General features: G+C 46.4%; 1 protein-coding gene across 4 annotated transcripts in view; it reads right to left on the bottom strand.

Annotated features, from left to right (window-relative positions):
* Positions 1-3,431: 3,431 nt before the first annotated feature.
* ice2 (interactor of little elongator complex ELL subunit 2) overlaps positions 3,432-17,159 on the bottom strand; it is a 117,671-nt gene continuing 103,943 nt past the window's right edge. For all 4 annotated transcript variants that reach the window (XM_072553143.1, XM_072553144.1, XM_072553146.1 and 1 more), the window contains 2 exons: positions 15,108-15,369; positions 3,432-4,327 (listed from right to left, as the gene is read on the bottom strand). In XM_072553143.1, coding sequence (XP_072409244.1) covers positions 4,124-4,327; positions 15,108-15,369 — 466 coding nt within the window. In that variant the 3' untranslated portion in view covers positions 3,432-4,123. The remainder of the gene's footprint in view (positions 4,328-15,107; positions 15,370-17,159) is intronic.

The following is a 17,159-nucleotide window of genomic DNA, read 5'->3' as shown; positions in this document are numbered from 1 at the left end:
ATGCTTGAATCTGTACCAGCCTCCATCACTTCCTCTGGCAGCACATCCCATACACACACACACCACCCTTTGCATGAAAAAAATTGTCCCTTCGGTCCCTTTTAAATCTTTCCCCTCTCACCTTAAACCTATGCCTCTAGTTCTGGACTCCACTGTAGCAGGGAGACCAGAATTGCACACAATATTCTAAGTGGCCTAATCAATGTCCTGTACAGCCACAACATGACCTCCCAACTCCTGTACTCAATGCATTGACCAATAAACACAAGCACATGTTTAGCATGACTATATCATATTGCAACTGTTCAATCTATTTTCAATCTAGACCTGATTTATATTGTTGTCTCACAATGGAAACAAGCTCATTTCAAAACTTTTATTCCCAGGGGAAACACTCAGCACATTTATACATTTATCTGTCACCCGTTTATGCATTTCCCAAAGAAACTCAAAGTGAACTTTCTTGTATTCAAATTTGAAACTCAGCACCTTCATGAACATTGTATCCTTTCTAAGTTCAGTCATTGTCCCTCTGACTCTGAACTTCTGACCAGATGAAGATATTTAACAGTGGAGATCCCAAACAGAAACCACTCCTGAATCCCCAAGAGATCTGACGTGAACCACTTTCCTCAGGCTGGCAATGTGCCAGTATTCTCCAGACTACGTTCTCTGTTAAACTGAACTTTCACGATAACATCGCTATTTAAACAGTGGAGAGGCTAAACTAAGACTGACAAAAGGGGAATGGGGCTGTGTTTGAATGGAGGGGAATGGGGGAGACTGTGTATGGGGGATGGAAGGAGTGTGTGGGACCAGGAGGGACTGGGTAAGGACATGGGAATGGAGTCTGTGTCAGGGTGTGCGATGGAGAGGGAGTGTGTAAGGGTATGCGATGGGGAGATTGTGTAAAGGTGTGGGATTGGGGAAGTTGTGGTGGGGGGCCGGTGAGAGGGAACCAATTTTGTCCGGGTGACTGGGGAATCGGGGTGCTGGCTTAGTGAGGGCTGATGCAGAAGAGAGGAATGGGGTCTGGGTTAGTGTAAAGGATGAGGGAGGCTGGGTTAGTGCAGGAGAAATGGGAGGAATGCGTTGGGACTGTAGAGTGCTGGGTGTGATCAGAAAGGCAGGGTTACGGGGAATGAGAGGAAGGGTCAGAGTTGGGGTAGAGGGGGATAGGGGCTCAGCTGGGTTTCGGAGCACTGGGTCAAGGGAGGGCGGAGTCAGGGTGGGGATATGGAGCTCAGAGTGGAACAGTGAGGGGACATGGGCTGGTGTGCTGGTTAGCACTGACCTGCTTACCCTTACGTTTCACCGAGACAGTCTTGGCCATCTCTCTAGTCCAGGAGTTAATTGATGTGTGAGCTTATTTACTTTCCAAAATGGCAATTTGCTAACCCATGGCACCATCCTCAACTAAAGCATGACTGTTCTCATCACAATCACTCTTACCATCTGTTTTTATACATGGGATTTAGTCTTGAAATTGTACGGCAACACTGATTCAAATGTTTTTGAAATTAAATAAAACAAAATCACAACAACAGCATCAGGGATGGAATAGATGGGGTGTTTAAAATTCAGCTCCGAGTCAAGTAAAAACTCTCAGCCTTATAAGATCATGAGGGATATACACAAGTTGGATGGCAGATGTCTTTTCTGTGGGATGGGGGAATTTCAAGTCCAGGGGATGTATTTTTAAGGCAAGATGAGAAAGATTTACGAAAGACAGGAGAGGCACGTTTTAAAAACAGTGTGGGTCGTGTGTGGAATGAACCTGCACAGGCAATGGTGGGTGAGCGTACGGTTACATTTAAAAGACATTGGGATAAGTCCAGGAATAGGAAAGGATTGGAGGGATATGGGCCAAGCGCAGGCAGGTGGGACTAGTCGAGTTTAAGATTATGGCCAGGGTGGACTGTTTGGACGAAGGGTCTGTTTTAGTGCTGTATGACTCTAATGACTAAGAATCATAAAGCAGTAAGGGGAATTAGGCCCATAAACAATACAGCCTGCTGCGCCATTCGATCAATTATACATTTTCACACCAATTTCACTAACGCCAATGACACCATCTCATTGAAAGCCATGCCCTCACATCTCTGAATACACTCCTCCATCCCACATCCTTAACCACTTGCACTGAAAGGAGCAAAGCAAGTTCAATCTCAGGATGCGTCGAGTGAAGCTATTTGTTATTATTGCCAAAACAAAGATTGCTGGAAAATTTCAGCAGGTCTGTCGTCATCTGCGAAGAGAAATCGGAGTTAATGTTTCGGGTCCCTTTTTTCAGAACTGTTCCGAGGAAGGGTCACTGGACCGGAAATGTTAACGCTGCTTTCACTCACAGATGCTGCCAGACCTGCTGGGTTTCTCCAGCAATTTCTGCTTTGTTTCAGATTCAGAGAGTTTGCAGATGTCACCAAAACGGATGGTGGACAGTGAAGGTTCTCTCAGAGTACAACAGGACCTTATCGAATGGGCCGAAGAGTGACAGATGGAGTTTAATTTCGATAAATGCTGCCTTTTGGAAAGGCAAATCAGGGCAGGACTTATACCCTTAACGGTAAGGTTGTGGGGAGTGGTTGCCGAACAGAGACCTTGGAGTGCCGGCTCATAGTTGAACGTGGAATGCCAGGTAGACAGGGTGATGATATGCTTTTCTTTATTGGTCAGAGCAGTGAGCACAGTTGTTGGGAGGTCATGTTGAGGCTGGACAGGACATTGGTTAGGCAACTTCTAGAATATTGCTTCCTATCGGAAGGATGTTGTTAAACTTGAAAGGGTGCAGAAAAAGATATATAAGGATGTTGCCAGGGTTGGAGGGTTTGAGCTACAGGGAGAGGGTGAATAGGCTGGAGTTACTTTCCCCGCAGCATCGGAGGCTGAGGGGTGACCTTATAGATGTTTATAAAATCATGAGGGGGACGGAGAGGGTGATTAGTCAAGTCAATGCCTGGTCCTTGCAAGGCTGGGGAGGGGGGGGGGGGGGGGGGGGGGGGGTGGAGAGAGGGGGGCTGCGGGCAAGGTGTTGCTGCTGAATGATTGGCCCTCTGAGGGGTGACTCTTTTCAAAGAGACCCAAGGGGCAACTTTTTCACACAGAGGGTGGTGCGTGTATGGAATGAGCTGCCAGAGGAAGTGGTGGAGGCTGGTACAATTACCGCATTTAAAAGGCATCTGGATGGGTATATGAATAGGAAGGAATTAGAGGGATAAGGGCCAAATGCTGGCAAACGGGACTAGATTAACTTAGGATATCGGGTCGGCAAGGAAAGGCTGAACTGACGGGTCTGTTTCCATGCTGGACAACACTGATTTCAAGCATTCGCAGTCCTTTTGTGACTGAGGCTGTTTATCTGCTTGTTGGGAGGTTTCACAAGTGCAGAAAAGCATTGGGTAACAGGGAATACAAAACCACAACACACTACGTTTTCCTGTACTGATGGATTTTATTTTTTAAAAATGTATATTAATACAAATGTAGAAGCATAACAAAAGAAATGTGTTGAGAAGCCTCTGAGTTGGAGTGTTGACGTACTATGTACAGCTTACATGTCAGGCTGTGTAGTGACTTGAATGAGGCTTTTTGTTTCTGAAACGAGTCCAGAGGCTGCACCCTTAACGGCCGGCCAGTCAATGAGTCACTCTCCAAACTCTGTTCACTGTAACCACATTGCAAAAGAAAATCATCTTTCAGCTGAGCTGCATCTCGGGACAGTGGAGATTGAATCTCATCTAAAACAGAAATAGCTGAACTTGGCGGGTGACCTCACTTTTAACTCGAGAAAGCAGAATCGAATCTGTGCCCGTCCTTTCTAACCAGCCAGTCAGATTCACAGCACTCGCTCCTTGCGATCGGTTACCAGAGCAAGGCTACGCTCTCAAGTCAATGCCTGGTCCTTGCAAGGATGGGGAGGAGAGGGGGGGCTGCGGGCAAGGTGTTGCTGCTGAAAGATTGGCCCTCCGACAATTCCTTCAGACCTGACCAGGCCCAGGAGAAGGCTGACCAGGCCTGGCAGTCGTGGCATGCTTTGAGAAACAGGAAGGGCTAAAGGCTGTCATCCCTCAGTGAGTTAATGCCAACCCCAGCCCTGGCACCACCTTATGCCCCCTCCCAGGCCTCACTGGCACTTTACGCCCTGCGCCTTCATCTTCCTTTCTTTCCACCACTGTTTTCGGTTCGCTCTCTTCCCTTTATTCTTCTTTCTCTTTGGCGCCGCCCCCCCGGTTCCAGCGGGTTGAGCCGGTGGGGGATGACTCCTCGTTTCCACGGCAACCGGCTTACTTTGAGCAGGAACGTTTCTGTTTGCTTTGGCCACACCCATCTGGAAACGAGAAACCAGATGGATTTTGATGTAAGTCATTGGCAAAATGCAGCGTGCCCGGTTCCCACAGATTATTACATTGTTTAAAAACAATCTGAGCCCAGTCTAACATCGGGAGAGTTGTTAATATTTATTCCAAGACAAATGTAACCACTTTAGAGCTCCTCGAGATCAGAAATATATATTCAAGGCACACATGAAAGTTCCCCGATGCAGCACCTGGGAAGGCCCTACGTTTGCAGTCTGAGTTTAGGCAAGAACATCATCTGAGACAAGACAGGGCAATGTCAAAGACTGTCTAGTGCAGCCAAATCTTGTAAATGATGGAACTGCTGAAAGACAAGGGTTGAAGAGATGAGGGAGATAAATTTCACAACTAACTTGTTCTGTCATTGCAATGTTATGGCAATTAATAAACTCTTCTCCCATTAGACCACAGGAGCAGGAATAGGCCATTCAGCCTATCGGGTCTGCACTGCCACTCAGTGAGATCCTGGCTGATCTGATAACCCTAGACTCCACTTCCCCGCCTTTTTCCATGTAATCCTTGATTCCCTTCCAGATTAAAAATCTGTCACAGCCTCCAATATACAATCATGGATTCCCTACTATCGAGTCTGCACAATCGTTCGAAGCACAACAGCCCTCTAACTGATCCCCTTAACCCACAGTTCCCCTGGTTAGCCCACCTAGCCTACACATCCCTGGACACTATGGGCAATTTAGCCAATCCACCCTAACCTGCACATCTTTGCACTGTGGGAGGAAACGAGAGCACCCAACAGACTGTTTTCCCTGGAATGTTGGAGGCTGAGGGATGATCTTATGGAGGTTTATAAAATCACGAGGGGCATGGAGAGGGTGAATGGACAAGGTCTTTACCCCAGGGTAGGGGAGTTCAGAACTAGAGGGCATAAGTTTAAGGTGAGAGGGGAAAGATTTAAAAGGGACCTAAGGGGCAATTTTTTTCTCACAGAATGTGAATGGAATGAGCTGCCAGAGGAAGTGGTGGAGGCTGGTACAAATACAACATCTAAAAGGCATCTGGATGGATATATGAATAGGTTTAGAGGGATATGGGCCAAATGCTGGCAAGTGGGACTAGATTAATTTAGGATATCTGGTCAGCATGGATGAGTTGCACTGAAAGGTCTGTTTCCGTACTGTATGTCTTTATAACTCTATTTGACAGCTAACTCTGATCTCTCTACAGTTTCAGAGTTTACAATTCCAGTTAATAGCCAACTCAGCAGCTTTAATATCGTAAAGCATCCCAAGACATTTCACGGAGGCACTACCTCAGAAAACTGACAGCAGACCACCTCAGGAAATAGTTGAACAGGTGTCAGAAAGCTTGGTCAAAGAAGCAGCTTCAAGACTGTGAAGTACAATAAGGGGGGAGAGAATTTTGAATTGATGAACATGACAAATGTCTTGGATTTTAGTTGTTCCAACTCAATGTGGGATAGCACTGAACTGTCAGGGCAGATGCAACATGTACTGACTGAGAACGACACACCTGTGTCAAAGCATATAGCTGAAACAGAGCCCATATATTCAGGAGAGTACGGAATACTTTGAAGCAGGAATCTTAAAGGTGCAGGGAACACATTTAGAATGGCCGATGTTCACAGAAAAATGAGATCATGGATGCACTGGTAGTCAGATTTTGAGATGAGGGAGAAGTCTTGAGACAATCGGAATTTTTAAAAGATTTATTCATTTGAGATAAGTGCGTGGCGCTGGCTGGGCCCAGCATTTATTGCCCACCCCTAACTGCCCTTGAGAAGAGGAGGGTGAGCTGCCTTCTTGAATCACTGCACTTCAAGTACTGTGGGTTGACCCACAATGCCCTTAAGGTGGGAATTCCAGGATTTTGACCCAGTGACAGTAAAGGAATGGTGATATATTTCCCAGTCAGGATGGCGAATGGCTCGGAGGGGAACCTGCAGGGGGTGGTGTTCCCATGTACCTGCTGCCCTTGTCCTTCTAGATGGAAGTAGCCCTGGGTTTGAAAGGTGCTGTCTGAGGACCTTTGGTGTATGTCTGCAGTGCATCTTATAGGTATTTGGGGGCGGCACAGTAGCTCAGTGGTTAGCACTGCTGCCTCACAGCAAAAGGGATCAGGGTTCGATTCCAATCTTGGGCAACTGTCTGTGTGGAGTTTGCAAATTCTCCCAGTGTCTGCATGGGTTTCCTCTGGGTGCTCCGGTTTCCTCCCATAGTCCTAAGATGTGCAGGTTAGGGTGGATTGGCCATGCTAAATTGCCCATTGCGTTCAGGGATGTGTAGGTTAGGTGCATTAGTTAGGGGAAATGTAGGGTAATAGGGTAGGGGAGTGGGTCTGAACGGGTAACTCTTCGGAGGGTCGGTGTGGACTTGTTGGGCCGAAGGGCCTGTTTCCACACAGTAGGGATTCTCTGATTCTATTCTATTAGGCCACTATTGGAATATTGCCTGCAATTCTGCTCGCCTTCCTATTGGAAAGACGGCGTGAAACTTGAAAGGGTTTAGAAAAGATTTACAGGGATGTTGCCAGGGTCGGAGGGTTTGAGCTACAGGGAGAGGCTGAATAGGCTGGGGCTGTTTTCCCTGGAGCAGAGGGATGATTTTATAGTGGGTTATAAAGTCATGAGAAGCATGGATAGGCTAAATAGGCAAAATCTTTTCCCTGGGGCTGGAGAGTCCAGAACTAGAGGGCATAAGTTTAGGGTGAGAGGGGAAAGATATAAAAGAGACCTAAGGAGCAATTTTTTCACGCAGAGGGTGGTACGTGTATGGAATGAGCTGCCAGAGGATTTGGTGGAGGCTGGTACAATTGCAACATTTAAGAGGCATTTGGATGGGTATATGAACAGGAAGGGTTTGGAGGGATACGGGTCAGGTGCTGACAGGTGGGACTAGATTGAGTTGGGATATCTGGTCGGCATGGACAGGTTGGACCGAAGGGTCTGTTTCCGAGCTGTACATCTCTATGCCTCTGACTCTATGATTCTAGCCCTTCTAGATGGAAGTGGTCATGGGTTTGGAAGATGCTGTCTGAGGATCTTTGGTGGAAGAAGCCTTTCGAAAAAGGGAAGGAGACAGAAAAACAGCTAATGACAGGTCAGTTAGCTTAAAATCTGAAATTAGGCAAATGTTCAAAACTATTACAAAGAATGGAATCGCAGAGCATTTACAAATATATAGTATAATCAGGCAGAAACAGCGTGGCTTCAAGTTGGGTCTGAAAAATTAATTAGAAGGTAACTAGCAATATTGATAAGGGGCAAGTCAAGTAGGTACAATATATGTGAATTTTCAAAAGGTGTTTGATAAGGTACCCGCATAAAGCTACTTCATGAGATAGGAACCCACAATGTTGAGACAGTAAAATAGCAAGGAGAGGGGACTGGGCTAACAAATAGAAAAGAGAGTTGGGATAGGTGGAGTATTTACAGAATGACAACTCATGACTAATGGAGTGCTACAGGGATCTTGCTGAGACTACAATTATTTATGTCAATGATTGTGATGAAGGAAATGATTGTTCTGTTGCCAAGTTTGAAAATGGCACAAAAATAGCTGGGAAGGCCAGTTCTGTGGATGACACAAAGAGATTACAAAGGGATACCGATATATTAAGTAAGAGGGCAAAATCTCAGCAGGTGAAATATCGCGCGGGAAAATGCGATGTTATTAAGTTTGGTGGAGGGAATAGAAAAGACCATAAGAAATTGGAACAGAAGGAAGCGGTGTGGTGCCTCAAACCTACTTCACCATTTAATCGGATCATGGTTAATCCGACATTCCTCATGCCCATTTTCCCGCCCTTTGCCTGTAATCCTTCACTCCGCGACTAATCAAGAATCTATCTCAACCTTCAATGTAAATAAGGACTGTGCTCTGACAGGTCTCTGTGGGAAGGAGTTCCAAAGACCCCCAACCCTCTGAGTGAAGGAATTTCTCCTCACCTCAGTCTTAATTGGTGCCCCTTTATTCTGAGACTATGCCCTCTGCTCCTAGATTCACCCAAAAGGGGAAACCACCATCTCAGCATTTACCCCGTCAATCCCCTTAAGAATCCTATAGGTTTTGGAAGGTTCATTTCCAGACGTTTCGGCACCCTACTAGGTAACATCTTCAGTGGGTCTCAGGTGAAGCACTGCTGCTGATTCTTGCTTTCTATTTGTATGCTGGGTTTCTTTGGGCTGGTGATATCATTTCCTGTCCTTTTTCTCAGGGGATGGTACATATAAATAGAAAACAGGAATCAGCAGCAGTGCTTCACCTGGAGGCCCACTGAGGATGTTACCGAGTTGGGTGACGAAACGTCTGTAAATGAACCTTCCAGCTCAGCGAGCGCACCTACATCCAGAACCTCAACCTGAGCTACAAATCTTCTCAAAACTTGCTAATCATTTGGTTTTAACGAGATCACCTCTCATTTTCCTAAACTTCTTGAATAGAGTCCCAACCTCTTCAGCCTTTGCTCATCAGACAATCCTCCCATACCCGGCATCATCCCTAGTGAACCTTGCCCTGTCTCTAATGAAATAACATCTTTCCTTTAGATAATGGGAGCAGAACTGCTAATAGTAATCCAGATGTGGTCTCACCAGCATCTTATACAGTTCCCTACTCTTATACTCCAACCCCCTTGAAATAAGGGTCGGCACGGTGGCACAGTGGTTAGCACTGCTGCCTCACAGCGCCAGAGACCCGGGTTCAATTCCCGCCTCAGGTGACTGACTGTGTGGAGTTTGCACGTTCTCCCCGTGTCTGCGTGGATTTCCTCCGGATGCTCCGGTTTCCTCCCACAGTCCAAAGATGTGCAGGTCAGGTGAATTGGCCATGCTAAATTGCCCGTAGTGTTAGGTAAGGGGTAGATGTAGATGTAGATGTAGATGTAGGGGTATGGGTGGGTTATGCTTCGGCGGGGCAGTGTGGACTTGTTGTTTCCACACTGTAAGTAATCGAATCTAATCTAAAAAAGGGTCAACATTCCATTAGCCTTCCTGATTACCTGCTGTCCCTGTGTGCTTGCTTTTTGCATCTCATGCACAAATACCACAAACCCTTTTATGTTATAGCTTTCTGTTTCACTCCATTTAAATAATATTTTGCTCTTACGCTGTCCCTTCTAAAAGGAATAACTTTGCATTTTCCCATATTATACTCCATTTGCCAATGTTTTGCCTACCTACTTAATCATGAAGTTAAGCGATATATTATTTAAATGGACAATAAAAAAATTGCAGAAAGCTACAGCACAGAAGGGGGTCTGTATGCACAAATCATTAAAGCTGACATTCAATTCACTGGGTAAAAGGAAAAGCAAATGGCATGTTGGCCGTCATTTCAAACCGAACTGAGTTTAAAAGCCAGGGAGGTTTTGTTAAAACCATTCAAGGCACTAATCAGACCACACCTTGAATAAAGAGAATCACACAGCGTGGAAGCAGGCCGTTCAGCCCATCGAGTCTCTAAACCCTCTGAAAAGCATCCCACCCAGCCACACACAATCCTGGTAATCCTGCATTTCCCATGGCTAATCCACCTAACCTACATTTCCTGCATACTGGGGACAACTTAGCACGGCCAATCTACCTGACCTGCACATCTTTGGACTGTGGGAGGAAACTTGAGCACTTGGGAGTACGGACACAGGAGAACATGCAAACTCCACACAGATGATCACGCAAGGGTGGAAACTGTGAACAGTTTAGGGCCTCTTAACTAAGCCAAGATCTCCTGGCATTGGAGGCAATCCAGAAAAGGTACACTCGGCTGATCTTGGATACAAAGGTATTTTTCTTACGAGGGAGTAGGTTTGGCCTGTACTCAGTGGAGCTTAGAAGAATGAGAGGTGACCTTATTGAAACATGCAAAATTGTTAGGGCAGATGCTGAGATTGTTTCCCCTGTGGGACAGTCTGGAGCCAGAGGGCATAATCCAGAGTAAGGGCTCACATATCTCAGGCAGAGAAGAGAAGGATTTTATTTCTCTCTCTGAGGGTTCTGACTCTGTGGAATTCTTTACCACAGACAGCTGTAGAGACCGAGTGTTGAGAGTGTATATTCAAGGTTGAGATAGAAAGATAGTTAATCAGTAAAAGGGCTCTGGGGAAAAGGCAGAAAAGTGGAGTTGAGGATCATCAGATCAACCACAATCTCACTGGTAGACCACAATGGATGGGCCAAATGGCCTAGATTTCTGGCTTATTTTAGATTAGATTAGATTAGATTAGATTTACTTACAGTGTGGAAACAGGCCCTTCGGCCCAACAAGTCCACACCGCCCCGCTGAAGCGTAACCCACCCATACCCCTACATCTATATCTACCCCTTACCTAACACTACGGGCAATTTAGCATGGCCAATTCACCTGACCTGCACATCTTTGGAGTGTGGGAGGAAACCGGAGAACCCGGAGGAAACCCACGCAGACACGGGGTGAATGTGCAAACTCCACACAGTCAGTCGCCTGAGGCGGGAATTGAACCCGGGTCTCTGGCGCTGTGAGGCAGCAGTGCTAACCACTGTGCCACCGTGCCACCCACGGGGTATTGGGTATTGGGTATTTAGATTGGGTATTAAGACCAGAAACCATGCTGAAAAAAAAATCAAACCCCATCCACAGGCATATTATATCCAGGTTCCAGTTGTCAGTGGGGTTCGGTGACTGTAAAGTCTGCAGAGATTGTTAAAGGCTCTGCAGATAATCAGAACATCCGCTTTAATGGAACAACTGACTCCTACAATGCATTGTTGTGTGTGAATACTGGAATATGGCTGGACGGTAATTTGCAGTTAAGGGGATAGGATGGGAGAGTGATTTTAGACTGGGAGACAGCAAGGTGGATTATCCCAGTGCTGACTGCTTGTATTGAAAGGAACACGCCTGTGCTGGACCAGTAGACTCTATATGCTTCGAATGTGAAAGAGTTATCTCAAGTCCAGTCCATGAACCATAAAGGGCTTCCACTGTCACAGAGATTGATTAAGCAGTCTGTGCACACCAGAACAACAGATGATCTAATTAATCCCAAAGGCTTGGAAAGTAATGAGAAATCAAGTCGCTGCGACCAGTTGGAACTACAATTATTTTGGCTCTCTCTCTTCATGGTATCAACTCTGACTCATAAAACTATCATGTGACTTTGAGAATCAATAATGCTACAACTAATGTTCTACCACAATGTAAATTTTCTTTAGTTTACTAATTGGATATCCAAAACAAAGACAGATAACAATGGGCAGTGAGAAAGTTCTAAAGGAGATAAAGGCAGGAGTTAGATACTTTGAACACCACAGTGTCTCTTGCCTTGTACATACATGAACAAATGAATTAGAAGTTGGCACAGGCCTTTTGGCTCCTCATACCTGCCCTGTTATTTTGATCATGGTTAATATTATTGTGCTCTCAACCTTTTGCCTGTCTATTCCTAACAGTGTTGACTGACAAGGAAGTCAAAGTGTCCATCCACCTCAGCCTTCATCGTCATCAATCGGCCTCCCTCTACTGCTCTCTGGGGGAAGAGAGTTCGACATACTGACAACAATCTGAAAGGAAAATGTTTCATCATCAGGGTCTTGAATGGGAGGCAATTTAACTTCAAACTGACCCCGCTCCTGGACTCTTTCAAAATGTTGTATCTGCTCAGCGTGCAGCCCGAGAATCCCCATCGCCATCTTTCCTATTCCAGTGAGATCACTCTTCGTTCTTTTTAAACTCCGAGTGATCCACAGGCCCAGCCTGTCCAACCTTTCCTCATGAGATACCATCAGGAATCAGTGCAGTCAACCTGCAGTCCTGTTCTCATCAGCAACCTGTACATCTTCATTCCTGATGAAGGGCTTTTGCCTGCAACACTGACTCTCCTGCCCCTCGGATGCTGCCTGACCTGCTGTACTTTTCCAGCACCACTCTAATTCTCCAGCATCTGCGGTCCTCCCTTTCGCCAACTGTAGAAAAACTGTGTCACTTGCACATATCACTCTCTTTGTAAAAAAGAAAAATCAGCATTCCATCTCTGAGACAGTGGAAGCCCTTTATGGTTCATGGACTGGACTTGAGAATGTTTCGAATATGAAAGAGTTAAGAGTCTACTGGTCCAGCACAGGCACGTTCCTTTCAATACAAGCAGTCTTACTCATTTGTTGACCTTCACATTAATTCTTTTTTGTGATTCATGTACTAGGACAGCATGATGTTTGCACATTCGCCTCGTGCCCGCGTGGGTTTCCTCCCACAGTCTAAAGATGTGAAGGTTAGGGTGGATTGGCCATGGGAAATTACCCATAGTGTCCATGGATGTGTAGGCTAGTTGGATTAGCCATGGGTCTGGATTAGAGTGGTGCTGGAGAAGCACAGCAGGTCAGGCAGCGTCTGAGGAGCAGGAAAATCGACGTTTCGGCCAAAAGCCCTTCATCAGGATTAGCCATGGGGAATGCAGAGTTACTTGGATGGGGGTGGGGGTAGTGGGGTCTGGGTGGGATGCTCTTCAGAGGTGTGGGCTTGATGGGCCAAATGGCCTCTTTCCTCACTGCAGGGATTCTATGATAAGACAGTCACTCTGAACATGGTATCAGGATGGTATATCTTCCCTGATCTGCCTCCAATGCCAGTAAATCCTTAGGTAAAGGGACCCAAACTGTTCAGGTCTGGCCTGGCGTAGCTTTACCAAAACATGTGCACTCTTTTCCCCTTCAAACAAAGCTCTAGGGGGTCTGATTCCACATTGTCAGGCATCCCCCTCAGAGCCCCTGGCACTCCCTTTACTTGGTGGTAGTGTGGATCATCAAATCAAACCTCTACACACCCAATGCCAACAGTCTTTTCATTTCCCAATTGGTACACGATTGCCAACTTGGCCTCATGCCCTGAACACCCTCCCTCAACCTGTCCACGTGCTCAACTCTGAACACTTCAGAAACCACAGAGTCTCAGGATTCACTACATTTGTACACGCCCTGTTCCCATGCCACAGATTTTGAAAGAGCTCAGACACTTCTCCACATAATGGTGGATAAGGGATTAGGATGGGGCCAGGGTTTGCGATAGAAGAAACCCTGCAGCTACTAAACAAGGCATCAGTGACAGTGCAATGCCAGGGCTGACTCAATGGACAACACACAAAACTCATTGTCTGTCTGTGCTGAGTGGGAGCTAATGGCAGCCAGGACTGTGACAGAGACAAAACTCAGCCAGAGCACTCAGTGTTGGTCAGCTTTCAGGGAGGTTTGCTAGAGCAGTGAGCCAGCAGCATTCTGTACCGCAGCTTCACGGTAATGGAGGGGGATTGTCTCCATTCACCACAGTGAGGGGCATCTTACCCAGCACCTGGGAGGCAGGGGGCACCCTCACAGAAAGTGCAGCAAAGGTTTTTCTCTCTCAGCTTGGGGAGGGGTGTGTCTAGATCGTAGTATCGGGCTGAGAGGTGGAGGGACAGAGACCACCAGATTGCAGTCGCAAAGAAGATGTTTGTGCACTGTGCGCATGGGGACGGGGTGTGCATATGTCGGGGTGTGTGTGTATGTGCGCGCGCGTGTGCGTGTGTGTTTGCACGCGCGCGCGTGTGGAAGGAGAGTGTGTGTGGGGAGGTTGCATGGGCGTATGTGTGTGGGGGTGGTGATGCATGTAGGGGTAGTGTGTGTGGGGGTGGTGATGCATGTGGGGGTAGTGTATGTGGGGGTAGTGTGTGTGGGGGTAGTGTGTGTGGGGGTAGTGTGTGTGGGGGTAGTGTGTGTGGGGGTAGTGTGTGTGGGGGTAGTGTGTGTGGGGGTAGTGCGTGTGGGGGTGGTGGTGCTTGTGGGGGTAGTGCGTATGGGGGTGGTGGTGCTTGTGGCGGTAGTGCGTATGGGGGTGGTGGTGCGTGTGGGGGTAGTGCGCGTGGGGGTGGGGGTGTGTGTGGAGGTGGTGCGTGTGTGGGGTGGTGGGTGTGACAGGTTGAGAGTGTGGCCAGAGCAAAGGACAAGGGGGTTGTGCATGATCCTGAAGGAGGACTGAGATGTCAAGAGGGGGAGGAAACGAAGATGTGTAAAGGAGAACATGGGTCCAGTCGGCTAAAAGTTGAGTCAATAAGACATGGCTCTCACATACTGCCAGACTTGGTGAGGAACAGAATTAGGACCTGCCGAGAATCTGCACCAGAGATTGAGGAGATCGCAAGTTATTAAGCAGGACATTCACAAGCCCTGTAGTTAACACACCCTCCTCTATGCCTGATCCCCCTATTAAGTAATGGTTTATTGCCCCACCAGTAGGAAATGCCCCATGGCATAAAGCACTTCGCTCGCAGACATTTGAACTGCTGTTTTGGCCGGGGAGTTGATAGTTTAGTGTTAATACCACAACATAATTAATCCAGACACCCACGTAATGTCCTGGGGACCTGGGTTCAAATCCTGCCACAGCAGATGGTGGAATTTGAACTTAATTTTAAAAAAGCAAAAATTTGAAATTAAGAATCGAATGATAAACATGAAACTATTGTCAATTGTCGAGAAAAACCCATCTGGTTCACTAATGTCCATTAGGGAAGAAAATCTGCCATCCTTACCAGGTCTGGCCTACATGTGACCCATAGCAACGTGGCTGACTCTTAACAATCAGGGAATAAACACCAGCTTGGCCAGTGACGCCCACATCCGTAAATGAATACAAAAATTCTTGGGAGACTGACCCTCTAACGCTGTATTCAAAAAGGATAATCGGAAAACATTTTTCTCCAAGATTTTACAAATTGACAACATTGGAACTCAGCCAGCAGAGTGAAAAGGTCATTGAACAAACATACCTGCTGGTTCGGAATCTCCTCCGAGGGCCTGGGAGGGAAGGCACAGGGAGCTCGGCCGTGGTGGATGTGATAAGGCAGTAACATATTGGGATCCAGAGGTACCCAGGGCACTGAGAGAGTCGAAGGAGGCGGAGGGAGTGTGCTGTGGGCAGCATGGAGGTTGTAGGCTGCTCTGGTGTACTTCCCTCCTTGAGAGCTGCGATAGATGGTTATAGACGAGTCTCCCGATGAGTGACTCAACAGGTATTTGCCTTCTGATAAACTAGAGTTTAAACAAAGAAAATTATCAACCACAATAGTATGATAAACTCAGGCAATCTCGTCCTCCAGTACAGGAAATCGCGCAGAGTCTGTGTAAATTCATTGATTAGTCGCCAGGGTATAATGCATTACAGCACCGCCCACTCTTGCCTAGGCTGGGCTTACACTGAGAAGCAATGTGCAAAACAACAAAATTTCCTTTCGCTCCAAGTGCAAAACAAAGGGAAGGAGAGAGTCTGCAGTGACTGGAACGAGAACGAGTTCCAATCTAGCCCAATCAGGGAGCCCTGGCTGACAGTTATAAATAGGAGTGTGCCCTTTGATGTGAAGGGCAGTGCTTGTCACTGACCACTCGGGTGTTTTATCTTCGTGCACTTTGTGTCTTTCACTGTGTCTCACACCTGCACACACACATACCATGGGTACTGGGGAAAAAAATAAGCACTACCGCAGTTAGGCGGTAGTGTGGGGGTTAAAAAAAGGGAAAAAAAAATAAAAGGAAAAAAAAAGAACATAACAAAATAAAAAATAAATAGGAGTGTACCTGCACACACACAACATGGGTGCTGGGGAAAAAATAAGCACTACCACAAAAAAAAGATTAAAAAGATAAACAAATAGGAGTGTCACAGGCCACTTGGGTGTTTCCTTTCTTCCTGGTGGTGGAAATTTGAATAAAGATGCGTGCACCTTGTGTCTTTCACTGTGTCTCCCACCTGCACACACACACACACAGCATGGGTGCTGGGGAAAAAAAGAAACAACAAAGAGAGAAGAAAAGAAAAAAAGAAAAAAAAAGAACAGGAGTGTCAGACACCCTGTTGCGCCTGTGAGCTGCCTCTGAGGGATCAGTGTCAAGGACTCGCCACGTGTCAATAACGCGTGACTAAAAAGAAAAAAAGGAAAAAAAAGGAGTGTACCTACACACACACACACACATGGGCGCTGGGGAAAAAATAAGTACTACCGCAAAAAAATATTTTTAAAAATAAACAAACAGGAGTGTCACTGGCCACTCGGTGTTTCCTTTCTTCCTGGTGGTGGAAACTGAATAAAGATTCGTGCACCTTGTGTTTTTCACTGTGTCTCACACCTTCCAAAATAAATAAATAAACAGGAGTGCATTGTTGTGTTTAAAAAAAAGAAAAAAAAAGAAAAAGAAAATAAATGAACAGGAGTGTCACTGGCCACTTAGCTGTTTGCTTTCTTCCTGGTACTGGAATATAAATAAAGATTTACGCATTTGTTGTTTCTCATTGTGTCTGATGCCTGTGCACACACACACACACACACAACATGGGTGCTGGGGAAGAAAATAACCACTACTGCAGTTAGGCGGTAGAGTGGGGGTAAAGGAAAAAAAAAAAAATAGGTGTCTCAGACGTTCTGTTCACTCTTAGCACTGGAAAAGTAAAAGAGGAAAAAAGGCTAAATAGAAGTGTCAGGGGTTGTGCTCACTCGAGGAGCCTGCTCTGAGCTAGCTGGGTCAGTGTCATACACTCTGCATGTATAAATAAAGGGTGACTTGGTGACGGGATACCAGCCTCTGTGGAGTTATTTCAAGGTTGTGCAGGGGTGACATCTCGAAGCACTTCTCCAACAAAGTTGAAATTTGAGAACTCTCTCCCCAAAAATGACACAGGGGTTTGGAGGCGTTCTGCTGCTGTCATGGTATACAGCCAGAACTCTGTTAGAGAATCCCTGCAGAACACCATTTACCCAAACTGCAGGAGCTAATTACTGCAAATGCTGGAATTCACTCTGAAAACAAACAAACTGCTGGAAATCACA

Source organism: Chiloscyllium punctatum, chromosome 33 (assembly GCF_047496795.1).
Source record: "Chiloscyllium punctatum isolate Juve2018m chromosome 33, sChiPun1.3, whole genome shotgun sequence".
Classification (NCBI taxonomy): Eukaryota; Metazoa; Chordata; class Chondrichthyes; order Orectolobiformes; family Hemiscylliidae; genus Chiloscyllium; species Chiloscyllium punctatum.
Note: the sequence above shows the minus strand (reverse complement) of the source record. Positions and strands in the feature narration are given on the sequence as shown.